This window comes from Oryctolagus cuniculus, chromosome 6 (assembly GCF_051225735.1).
Source record: "Oryctolagus cuniculus isolate XC-2025 breed Fujian yellow rabbit chromosome 6, ASM5122573v1, whole genome shotgun sequence".
Classification (NCBI taxonomy): Eukaryota; Metazoa; Chordata; class Mammalia; order Lagomorpha; family Leporidae; genus Oryctolagus; species Oryctolagus cuniculus.
Genome location: NC_142872.1, coordinates 27,844,977 through 27,858,310, shown reverse-complemented (window position 1 = coordinate 27,858,310; position 13,334 = coordinate 27,844,977). Strand labels below are relative to the sequence as shown.

The 13,334-nt window shown below is 45.6% G+C and overlaps 1 protein-coding gene across 4 annotated transcripts in view; it reads right to left on the bottom strand.

The window, feature by feature from the left end:
• Positions 1-13,334, bottom strand: part of CTNNA1 (catenin alpha 1) — a 169,104-nt gene that overhangs the window by 90,256 nt on the left and 65,514 nt on the right. For all 4 annotated transcript variants that reach the window (XM_070075026.1, XM_070075025.1, XM_051843320.3 and 1 more), the window contains 2 exon segments: positions 5,073-5,345; positions 370-573 (listed from right to left, as the gene is read on the bottom strand). In XM_070075026.1, coding sequence (XP_069931127.1) covers positions 370-573; positions 5,073-5,345 — 477 coding nt within the window.

Here is a 13,334-nt window from a genome sequence, read left to right as displayed (position 1 = left end):
TGAAGTATCACAGTGTCTGCAACTCACTTCCGAACATTTCAGAGAAGAAAAGTACACTTCACATGCACATGAAAGCATTTACACACATATGCAGAGATGCATCTACGAGTCAAGTATGTCTACATTCTGTGCATGAAGGGTAAATACATGAGCACTGTAGGATTTGTATATGTGTGAAGTTCCTCAAAATAAAAAGCTGGAGAGAAAAGGACAATTCAGAAAGCCACTTAGCCATTCCTTGAGAAATACGCTCCAACCACAATAGACAAGGAGCCAAGAACCTATCTGACGGATATATCTCACAGTAACGGTAAAGACACGTTGTGGAACTCTGGAGACAAATACCTTACTTCAAGAAAAGACACTCACGTTGCCCATGTACTCCGAGAGCAGGTCCTGGAGGGCCTGGCGAACAGCATTGCATTCTGCCACAATTCGCTCACGTCGGTCATCACGCGTGCAGGAAGAGTCGGCCATCAAGGCAGCCCCACTAATGATGCTTTCCAGGCGCTCCTCCAAGGAAGGCCTAAAGCGCTCCTCACTGAAGCTCAAGGGGTCCACAATAATTTGTTTCTGTGGAGGAAGCATCACCAAATGTTAGTGCTCATCCCTGTTCCTTCCACTATTTAAGAAGGCACAGAAAGTAATGGTTGGGAATATCAAGATTTAAAACAAAGATCCCAACGCCTGAAAGGAAGTTATGCTTCTTGGCAGATGAAGGGCCATTCCATGTAAGCTGGCCTGTGGAAGGTCACTGCAAAAAGAAAATAGTGGCAGCAATACTCACCAGTCAAATGGGCTGGGCAAGGTATCATACCACAAATGCGAACAGAAATGTTACCATGTCCATAATACTTATTATAAATATCTACAGGTCAGCCTATAAATGCTTCACATAATCATCAAAGGAAAACTGCAAGAAAACTGTAAGTTCTCTCACTTTCTTATGCACAAAATATAAAACTGCTACATGATATTAAAAGAACTATTTTACCACAAAGTAAAAATAACACTGACCTCTGTCCTCCAAGTTTAAGACAGGAAAGGTATTTGACGCAGTTAAGTTTCCACACGGGATGGGATGTTCATGTCCCTACTGGAGTACCTAATTTGAGTCCTGGCTATTCTGCCGCTGACCCAGCCTCCTGTTAATGGACATGCTGGGAGACTGAAAGCATTCCATGCACTTGGGCCCCTGTCATCTATGCACAAGACCAGACAGTGTTCTGGCTCCTAGCTTTGGCCTGAACCAGATTTGGCTGTTGTGTCCAATTGGGGAGTGAACCAGTGGATGAAAACTCATTCTATTTTCTCTCTCTCTGTTGCTTTGCCTTTCAAATAAACAAACAAATAAATCTTTAAAAGGGGGGTAGGGGGGAAGATGGCACTGTGGTGCAGCAAGTTAAGGTGCTGCCAGCACCCCATACTGGCATGCCAGTTCCAGTCCTGGCTGCTCTACTTCTGAACCAGCTTCCTGCTAATGCTGCTGGGAAGGGAGTGGAACATAGTCCAAGTACTTGGGACCTGGCCACCCATGTGGAAGATCAAAGGGAGTTCCTAGCTCAGATCACGTTACTGTGGACATTCAGAAAATGAACCAGATGATGAAAGATCTTTTTCTCTTTTTTTGATCTGCCTTTCAAATAAATAATTTTTTTTTTTTTTTTTGACAGGCAGAGTGCACAGTGAGAGAGGGAGAGAGGCAGAGAGAAAGGTCTTCCTTTGCTGTTGGTTCACCCTCCAATGGCCGCCACGGCTGCCATGCTGTGGCCGGAGCACTGCGCTGATCCGATGGCAGGAGCCAGGTACTTATCCTGGTCTCCCATGGGGTGCAGGGCCCAAGCACTTGGGCCATCCTCCACTGCACTCCCTGGCCACAGCAGAGAGCTGGCCTGGAAGAACGGCAACCGGGACAGAATCTGGTGCCCCAACCGGGACTAGAACCTGGTGTGCCGGCACCGCAAGGTGGAGAATTAGCCTAGTGAGCCGCGGCGCCGGCCATATAAATTTTTTAAAGAAAAAAAATCCGTTCTCTGTCTTTCCTTCCCCCTCCCCACCACCCCCCCAACTCCACGTGAATCCAGTTCTCCCAGTGCTGAGTAAGATCTAGTCACAAGCTACAGGTATAAGGTCAATTATCAACAACCCCAGGGCAGCAGCTATTGGCTTCCCTCCAGATTCCCCCCTTGATAACATTTATACTGGTAACCATCTACGCAGATATTGTGACTTTACTAGTTCTTTAAAGGGACTGTGTCCCTATTGATTTCAACTTAAATGCCAATTTTTTCCTAACGATAGCTTGCCCTTTTCCAATAAGGATACATTTCTTCACCCACTCCCAAAGAACTCCTAGTTTTAAAACTGAACATGCAAACCCTTAAGTTTAATATTAGCCTACTTTTCAGCTGTTTACCTTTCTTTTAGGTTAATATAAGATTTCTCCAGTCAAAACTGAATATACAATGCTTTCTGGCTAACAGAAAATGAGGAATGAATGATCATGGAATTTTAATAGGAGTCACAGAGACTCAACAAGCTTGTAACGCTTCACTGAGTAAAATCCTCTCATTTTGTAAGTGAAGGAGCTACGGACCTAAAGGTTACATGGTTTCTGATAGACACCACTCAACTCAGGGCAAAATATGATCCCCATATCCCTGAAACAAAGATCCACTAATGTCAAACTTGAGGGGAAGGGAGACAACAGTGACAGTAAACCATCAGATCCTTTTTTTTTTTTAGGCAGGCAGAGCGGACAGCGAGAGAGACAGAGAGAAAGGTCTTCCTTTTGCCGTTGGTTCATCCTCCAATGGCCACCGCGGCCGGCGCACTGCGCTGATCCTGATTTGATGGCAGGAGCCAGGTACTTCTCCTGGTCTCCCATGGGGTGCAGGGCCCTAGCACTTGGGCCATCCTCCACTGCACTCCCTGGCCACAGCAGAGAGCTGGCCTGGAAGAGGGGCAACCGGGACAGAATCCGGCGCCCCAAGCGGGACTAGAACCCGGTGTGCCGGTGCCGCAAGGCGGAGGATTAGCCTATTGAGCCGCGGCGCCGGCCCAGATCCATCTTAACAGATTATGAAGTCATTTAATGTTTAATTAAGGCTCCAGGGTAAAAACCACTAGTTCTGATATCAGGGTCTTTAGGCTTAACACTGTCATCCTGATACTACATGAGAAGTGTTGTGGTTTGTTTGTTTGTTTGTTTGTTTGACAGGCAGAGTGGACAGTGAGAGAGAGACAGAGAGAAAGGTCTTCCTTTTCCGTTGGTTCAGCCCTCCAAGTGGCTGCTGCGGCTGGCGCACCACACTGATCCGAAGCCAGGAGCCAGGTGCTTCTCCTGGTTTCCCATGTGGGTACAAGGCCCCAGGACTTGGGCCATCCTCCACTGCCTTCCCGGGCCACAGCAGAGAGCTGGCCTGGAAGAGGAGCAACCGGGATAGAATCTGGCGCCTCGACCGAGACTAGAACCCAAGGTGCCAGCGCCACAGGCAGAGGATTAGCCTATTGAGCCGCAGCGCCGGCCTACATGAGAAGTCTTAAATCAGTGATGCGGTGGTAACCGAAGCCAAAGAAAAGGGTGGCATAAAGAAAAGAAATCCCAAGACTATGGCAACCTACGTTGAAGCACAGGTGTTAAGCCATGCTTGGGACACATATCTCATATCAGAGTGCAAGTCCACTTCCAATCCAGCTTCCTGGTTCGTACCTATGGAACAGCAGAGGATGGTTCAAGTATCTGAGGCCCTGCGACCCATGTGAGAGATCCAGAAGAAGCTTCTGGCTCCTGGCCTTAGCCTAGCTGAGCCCTAACTATTGGCGATATTTGGAGAGTGAACCAGCACATATATAGGATATCTTTTCTCTCTTTCTCTTTCACTCTCTGTCACTCTGCCATTCAAATAAATAATAATTCTTTTCAAAAAAATTTTTTAAAGCAAGCTCTTCCATCCATTGGTTCATTCCCCAAATAGCTGCAAAGGCCAGGGTTGGGCCAGGCCAAAGCCAGGAGCTTCTTCCAGGTCTCCAACATGGGTGGCAGCTGCCCAAGCACTTTGGGCCATCTTCTACTGTTTCCCCAAGCACATTAGCAGAGAACTAGATGGAAATGAAGCAACCACAACATAAACCTGCACCCATACAGGATGCTGGCACTGCAAGTGGTGCAATGCCACCACTCCAGCCCCAATAAATAAATCTTTAAAAAAAAAGGGGGGGGGGGTGAAAAAAACAAAATGCAATGCACTATACTGATTCTTCAAAGCACTCCTACTGAGGAAAGGAAGCTGCCTGCCTCAAACACAAATTTCCCTTTAATTTCTAAAAAAAATTTCACAGCAGTTGGTTTTTTAAAAATCAAACAAAAATCTTAAGCTGCTGCCATCTGCTGGAAACCACTAAGCACTGTGGGTAGGAATTAAAAACACGAAGTCAACCAAAGCAGCATCCAGTGAGTGCATACAGTACAGTGTGAGCAAACAAACAATACAGACACAAAACAGATCTAAGACATCAACCATGAAAGGTAAATTATTTGCTATTATGCTAAGAAAATATTTTAATCCCAAATTTGTTTCTGCTTCATTAATTTTGTCCATTATTCCCACTTAGTCACTAGAAGTATATGTAAAAAGACAAGTAAGATTAAGAGCACAGTTCTTATTGCAGCACTTATAATGTGCCTCTATCTAAATAAATTACAGTGTTCCCGCAGGGGAGGGGAGAGCATGCAAAGCCTCTATGCACTTCTGTATCTCCCACAGCTTCACATATGCCAGAAAGTCAAAATCTGGGTTGAAATTAACCAAACTAACAATCTCAATGAAGAACATTCTTACAGGAAACACAAGTTGGAGAAAAAGAATTCAGAAACTTTAACCCACTCTTGAAATTAAGAAATAAAGAAATGCTTTGGGTCAAATTAAGATCAAGTAGCCTGACGATTCCTAAAAAATTGCAAATATGAGTGGCAATTGAGCTTTCCAATGTCTTGATCACATTTCCCCCAGGAACCCGTCACCTTTTGGAGGCTGGTGAAGAGCCTGAATTTCCTCCCAAAGACAACTTACATCAAAGTTATTGAGCGCATACGCCAGCTCGCCGCCGCCACTGCCACCCGGGTGCTGAGAGGCGTCATCTGACGTGGTGGCCTGGGCTGCATTGGAAATGCCGTTAACTGCTTGCTGCAGCTGCTTATAGATCAGGTCCCTGTTGGCCTTATAGGCGGCAACATCTGGGTGCTGCAGGCAGGCCTGGGATGCAGTATACAGGATAGGAACATTCTTCTGCAGGATCCCTCTAGCTGCAGCCATCTGATCCCGATGGCCCACATCTTTCAGTTCCTACAAGAGTAAACAAGAAATTGGCATGATCTTTAGACAGGTTATACTCCAGTAAGTTTGCTAGTATATGCTGGCAAGCTGGTTTATAATGTTCAGGCACATTTTTTCCACTAACAATCTGACGTGAAAGTTCAATGCACCTTAATAAGGAACAACTGAGAGCTCTGGACCCACATGGGCCCATCTGTGGATCTCCAACCAGACTTCTTTCTGAGCTACCATACCCTTGGTTTGACTCTTTGTTCCTAGTTTCTCCTGTAATATATCAACAAGAATTGTACCTCTCGGCACTGTTTTCAAGATTAAATGGGATAATGCATATAAAGCACTTAGCACATAACTAATCAAAGAAAACACATAAAACGTGAACTGTACTTTACCTGTCCCAACCAACAAAAAGACTACGCGGACCAACATTTAAATAAAGTAAAATTAATAAGGATGTATTTATCATTAAGTTACACGGCTCATGACATTCGAGACCCACATGATCCAGTAATTGTAATTCGCGATTATAACAACCTATTGTTTAGATGTGGTCTTAACCCAAAACTGTAATGCACAGTTAAAGGGATGTAAAGTTCTTTGCATCATTTCTACTATTAACATCTACTACTAGGCCGGCACCGCGGCTCAATAGGCTAATCCTCCACCTGTGGTGCTGGCACCCCGGGTTCTAGTCCCGGTCGGGGCGCTGGATTCTGTCCCAGGTGCCCCTCTTCCAGGCCAGCTCTCTGCTGTGGCCAGGGAATGCAGTGGAGGATGGCCCAAGTGCTTGGGCCCTGCACCCACATGGGAGACCAGGAGGAGCACCTGGCTCCTGCCTTCGGATCGGCGCAGCACGTCGGCCGCAACGGCCATTGGGGAGTGAACCAATGGAAAAGGAAAACCTCTCTTTCTTTCTCTCTCTCTCGCTAACTCTGCCTGTCAAAAAATAAAATTAAAAAAAAATCTACTACTAGATAAGATAAACTCAAGAGCTGGGGCTGGAATGTTTAAGATACCTCCAATGAAGCTGGCATCCCATATAGGCACCAGATCTTGGCTGCTCCACTTCCAACCCAGCTCCCTGCTTACGGCCAGGGGGAAAATGGCCGAAGTATCTGGGACCCTGCTACCCAAATGGGAGATCCAGAAAAAGCTCCTGGCTTCTGGCTTCAGCCTGACCCAGCCCTGGCAGATGCAGCCATCTGGGAAATGACCCAGCAGATGGAAGACATAGCTCTCCCTCCCTAACTACCCCCCCCCCACTTATTCCTCTTGCTCTCCCTCCCACTCCTCTTCTCTCTGTGTAACTCTGACTTTCAAATGAATAAATATATCATTATATTAAAAAAAAATGCCCAGAGCAGCAGCAAACATTTAGCTGCTGGAGTAGGGGACCAGGGTGCCTCTGACTTCAGCTTCGTGCTCATGTGTGCCTTGGCAGGCAGCAGTGAGGGCTCCAGCAGTCTCAAGTATTCAGGCTCCTGCACCCAGGTGGGAAACCTGGACTGAGTGACCAACTTCCCTCTGGGCCACTGCAAGCATTTGGGAAGGGAACTAGTGGATGGGGTAACACTTGCTAGCTTTCTATGTACATACATGCACTCGCTCTGTCTCTCTCCTTTTCTTACTCTCCCTCAAATAAAGTTTAAAGTAATTTTTAAAATTTAACATCTATAGTAAATTTGGATCAGTGCCACAGAAGAGGAATATGGATCAGAGTTATCTGACCACCAAATGAATGCCAACTTTATCTGACGTGTAATCATGGAACTTCAACATTAATGTTACCAACTGAATTCTAGAGTATAAATGTAAATGCTTTAAAAACGAGTATTACATGTGTAAACAGTAAGAGAAAATTGACTAACTTAAAAGGCCAAAGTCAATTACTCAATTAAAAGACTGACTTAGCTATTCAATGGCTCATCTTTCTAGATGAGTTCCTAATTAAGCATTAGAGACAACCAAACTTCCTTTGGCTTCCTTTTCCTGAAATTTGCTATCAGTATGTATTTTAGGGTTGCATCTTTATTCAGCCCTTGTATAATATGACAGCTCACTTTTCCTCCTAGATTTCTTTTCTCGTTCGGAATTTGAATTTGCAATTAACAGCTCACAGCACTCAAATGCCCTATAGCATAATACATTGGGCTAAATATTCAAAAACAGGACCCTGTGGATTCAGGGGATCAGTGATCACACTAAGATTCAAGCCATGACAAGGAGCTATGGTTGACCACTAAGCTAAAACAAGCTGCTACACATGCTATGTGTGGCATTTTCTAAATATTCTAAATATTCTGCCTTAGAAGTCATCTAGCCAAGCACCTGCCTGTAAGTGCTTACACTGTCCTCTACTTTGAAGCTGCTCTGCAATCAGCTTTGGTATTCCCCCGAAGTACCTGTAACCTGGATCAGCACAGCCTCATAAAGGTTACCAGACACCAGATTCCAGAATGACAAATCAACATCTGACTTTTTATGCCACTGTCTTGTCCAGTATGAAAAACCTCAACTTTTCCAAAGACTGATTTAGGCTAAACATTCCTAACAGGACCCTGTGGATTTAGACAACTGGTCATACTTTGCTGAGTCATCTTAAGACCAGGTGCATGGGGCCGGTGCTGTGGCATAGCAGTTAAAGCCGCTGCCTGCAGTGCGGGCATCCCATATGGGCGCCAGTTTGAGTCTCGGCTGCTCCTCTTCCGATCCAGCTCTCTAACATGGCCTTGGAAAGCAGTAGTGCTTGGGCCCCTGCACCCACGTGGGAGACCTGGAAGAAGCTCCTGGCTCCTGATAGGTGCAGGCCAACTGGGGAGTGAGCCAGCAGATGGAAGAAACCTCTCTTTCTCTCTCTCTCTGCCTCTCTTTCTCTGTGTAAATCTTTCAAATAAATAAATAAATCTTGAAGAAAAAAAAAAAAAGACCAGGTGTTATGGCTAAACCATGCTTACATGGCTGGTGCTCCTGTTCCATGTGGCATTCTCTTCATGTCTTGCCTTCACCACAATGTATCTCTGACAGACTCCTATTTGCTAGGGATGGGGAATATATTTTAAACTATAATGAAAACGACAACTAAATACCATCATTTATTCTAGCTGCAAGAGTGTTCTACTTTCTCTCTTTAGAACTGCTTCTGCCTTAGCACAAAGAAGCTAGATTTTGTTACGATAGAAAAATGAACACTATCACAGGGCATCACTATAGTAAGAATAATCAAATATATTCTTCTCAAGACATACAGTGGTGAGAAGCAATCTAGATTACTGATAAAAGAAGGCTATTAAGCAAAGTACAGGATTAATTATCAAATCAGAATCCCTAGGTCTACTTAAGCCTTCATGACTTCCCAACTCTACCATTCCAGTTAAGGTTAAAGCAGATTCAAGAAAAACCAAGGAGAAAACATAAAAAGGAAATAACTGTTTTCAAGGTGATCTGAACTACCCATCCCATGCATTGATCAAAAAACTGAAGCTGGGGCCAGTATTGCAGCATAGCAGGTAAAGCCATCACCTGCAATACCAGCATCCTATATGGCCGCTCTGCTTCCAATCCAGCTTCCTGCTAATGAGCTTTGGAAAGCCAAAGAGGATGGTCCAAATGCCTGAGTCCCTACATGTGAAATAGAGACCCAGAAGCTCCTGGCTCCTGGCCTCGAACCGGCCCAGCTCTGGCTGTTGCGGCCATTTAAGAAGCAAACCAGGGGATGGAAGATCTCTATCTCTTTCCTTCTCTCTGTAACTCTGACTTATAAATAAAGAAGAGAGGAGGAAGGGGAGGAGGGGGAAGAGTAGGAGAAGAAATTGAAACTAACTTCTAAGCAAGCTATAACACTATCTCTACCTAACAAATGCAAACTTAAACAGGAAGTTTCCCCTCATTTCCCTCTTAACAATACAAAATTGCAGCTTCAGATGGATTTGATCGGATGCTTTCTCTTGGATTCACATGACTATACTTTAAACAGTCCTTGGTCAAATAACCCAATCAGTCCAGATTATTTACAAGTAAAACACTGACAGTACATTACCAATGCATCTGTTCATCATTTCAGAGAAATAATTGTGAAAGTCAAAGCTAATAAACCAGGTAAAATAAAATCTAAGCACACCTGCCTCCCATTTTGAAGTACCTGAGCTCAACACCCATGCTCTGGCTCCTGACTCCCGCATCCTGGTAATAAGACCCTGGGAGGCAGCAGTGATGTTCAAGTAATTGGGTCCCTACCACCCACTGTGAGAGACCTGAATTAAGTTTCCAGCTAGCAGCTTCAGTCTGGCCCAACATAGAGCATGAATTATCAGATCTCTCTGCCTCTCAAATATATATTAAAAGGAAAATAAGAAGCATTCTTACCAAATATTTCAGAAAGCTCTTGTGGGTAAAGGGATATAAACATCAAAGTGTGCTGGAAAGTCAGAGGTGACAACGCCAGGCAAAGGTGGTCCTCTCCACAGGAACCAGGGCTATGCCAGCCCATCCCTACCTCTGCCACCACTTTCACCCTTTGTTGTCAACAGCTCACAGGCTGGAAAATTAACATTGAAGTTCAGGGCCGGCACTGCGGCTCACTAGGCTAATCCTCCAACTGCAGCGCCGGCACCCCGGGTTCTAGTCCTGGTTGGAGCACTGGTTCTGTCCCAGTCGCTCCTCTTCCAGTCCAGCTCTCTGCTGTGGCCCGGGAAGGCAGTGGAGGATGGCCCAAGTACTTGGGCCCTGCACCCACATGGGAGACCAGGAGGAAGCGCCTGGTTGCTGCCAGCGCTGTGGCATAGTGGTTAAGGCCACCACCAGCAGTCCCATATGGGACTGGTTCAAGACCTGGCTGCTCCACTTCATATCCAGCTCTCTGCTATGGCCTGGGAAAGCAGTAGAAGATGGCCCAAGTCCTTGGGCCCCTGCACTCACAAGGGACATCTGGAGAAGAAGCTCCTGGCTCCTGGGTTTGGACTTGCCCAGCTCTGGCCATTGCAGCCATTTGGGGAGTGAACCAGAGGATGGAAGACCTCTCTCTCTCTGTCTCTCCTCTCTCTGTTTAACTCTGACTTTCAAATAAATAAATAAATCTTAAAAAAAAAAAAAAAAAAGTGAAACAGCTGAGACTCAAATAGGCACCCAGAGTGGGATGCCGACACTGCAGGCAGCTGCTTTACCCACCACACTCCAGCACCAGTCCCACGACCTTATTTTATAAAGTGGTTATAACACTGTTTGGCACATAGTACGTTATTTAAGTCGCCCACTATTATTTTTGGTCAAATTATCATCATCCCACGCTGTATTTCAGCAAAACTTCATAAAAACAAATCAGTACATTCTAGAAAGCCTGAAGACCTTATGAAGTTTTCCTTTAATGGGTGGCTTCTGTTTAAATGACTCAAGGCAGGCAAGAGAACTAGCACACACATCACACTTTAAAACACTGCTCTTGCACTATGGCTGAGCAGGTTAACACCCTGGCCTAAAGTGCCGGCATCCCATATGGGCTCTGGTTCGAGACCCAGCTGCTCCACTTCCAATCCAGCTTTCTGCTATGGACTGGGATAGCAGTGGAAAATGGCATAAGACCTTGGGACCCTGCACACACACGGGAGACCCGAAAGAAGCTCCTGGCTCCTGGCTTCGGATCGGCGCAGCTCCCGCATTGCGGCCAATTGGGGAATGAACCAACAGATGGAAGACCTCTCTCTACCTCTACCTCTACCTCTACCTCTCCTCTCTCTCTGTAACTCTTTCAAATAAATAAATCAATAAATAAATCTTTTAAAAAAACAAACACTGCTCTTGAGGAAAAAATCCTTTTCAGCGCTAGGGTCACCTACAAAGGGTGGCTCAGAGAGAAGGTAAGTATCATGGAACACACCTGGGGAAAGAGAAAGTCAGCACTGAAAACAGCCCCAGGGGGCCGGCGCCATGGCTCACTTTTAGTTAATCCTCCACCTGCAGCGCTGGCATCCCATATGGGCGCCGGGTTCTAGTCCCAGTTGCTCCTCTTCCAGTCTAGCTCTCTGCTGTGGCCCAGGAGGGCAGTGGAGGATGACCCAGGTGCTTAGGCCCTGCACCCGCATGGAAGACCAGGAGGAAGCACCTGGCTCCTGGCTTCAGATCGGTGTAGCTCCGGCCGTGGTGGGCATTTGGGGGATGAACCAATGGAAGGAAGACCTTTCTTTCTGTCTCTGTCTCTCATTGTCTAACTCTGTCAAATAAATAAATAAGAAAGAAAAGGAAGAAAAGAAAGAAAAGAAAAGAAAAGAAAAGAAAAGAAAAGAAAAGAAAAGAAAAGAAAAGAAAAGAAAAAAGAGAAGAAAAGAGAAGAGAAGAGAAAACAGCCCAAGAGGCTAAGTAGATAGCAATGAAGAAATTCTACCAAAAACAGTGTGGAGAAGCAGGACTAGCAACTAAAGGAGGTAATGGGCAAAGTGAAGTTTCTACCAGGCCAGGCCCTTACTATGAAGTAAATATATGCATTAAGGCCATGTCCTGCAAAAGGCCATCTTTCACCAGGATCCCACACTCAGTCTTCTCTTTTTGGAAGCTAATACTAAAGTTTAAAGAATCAGGCAAGGGGCCAGCGCTGTGCGCAGAGGGTTAACACCCTGGCCTGAAGTGCCAGCATCCCATATGGGTGCCAGTTTGACACCTGGCTGCTCCACTTCCTGTCCAGCTCTCTGCCGTGGCCTGGGATAGTAGTAGTCCTTGGGCCCCTGCACCCACGTGGGAAACCCGGAAGAAGCTCCTGGCTCCTGGCTTTGGATCACTGCAGCCCCAGCCGTTGTGGCCAATTAGGGAGTGAACCATCAGATGGAAGACCTCTCTCTCTCTCTCTCTCTCCCTCACTCTCTCTCTCTCTCTCTCTCTGCCTCTCCTTTCTCTGTGTAACTCTTTCAAATAAATAAATAAATCTTTAAAAAAAAAAGAATCAGGCAAACTGTAAATGATTATGACACACTATAAATCCAAGAAAAGGAGAATATTAATCACTCAAGATCCCAAAAGAAAAGAAAAAAAGGACAATAAAATCAAACCAAGTCATTCAAAGATGACGTGGGCCCTGCTGAAAAGGTCTCAGCAAAGCAGAGGGGAGTCACAGGTCACTCTGGCCTGGACAGACAGGAGCAAGATGATCACCAGACAATCACAGCCCAGGGAACACTGCTGTTCACAGCAGCTTTGACTTTTAGCACCCAGGGTAACCAGCAGGGAGGAAACGTGGGACCAACACCAGCCTCACTCTCTTCACTCTTCTGACCTCCGGCTGCTGTTCCCACAAGCCGCAGAGAAGTTAGGTTCTTGGGGCAAAGAAAACAGATACAGAGGGGCAAACAGAAGATTGTCCAGCATGTATACATGCAATAACTCCACAATTTTTGTGACATCTTATTTTAGAAGTGCTTCACAATTACTACTCTATTTTGCTATACATCAGGGATTAAGTACAAGGATTATTAATGGATTCATGGCACAGAGAAAACTCAGCATTATTTCCCAGGAAGTATCACCAATACTGTACAAAATCCAGAACTGCTGTTACGTTTCATGTCAAGAACACCACCTATTGTGGCTAGCGCTGTGGCGTAGCAAGTAAGGCCACTGCCTGCAGTACTGGCATCCCATATGGGCAGCGGTTCACATCCCAGCTGCTCTACTACTGATCTAGCTCTCTGCTGTGGCCTGGGAAAGCAGTGTAAGATGGCTTCTGCATCCACATGGGAGACCTGGAAGAAGCTCCTGGCTTCAGATCGGCATAGCTCTGGCCACTGCGGCCAATTGGGGACTGAACCAGCGGATGGAAGACCTCTCTCTCTCTGCCTCTTCTCTCTGTGTAACTCTTCCAAATAAATAAATAAATCTTAAAAAAAAAAAAAGAAAGAAAAACACCACCATCTACTGACTTATTCTACCATTTTGCAAAGATGCACAGCATTAAGTGGCAACCTAAATGTTCTTACTGTACCTAAATAACACTAAGTCATCATAAACCAAGATAATACTGGC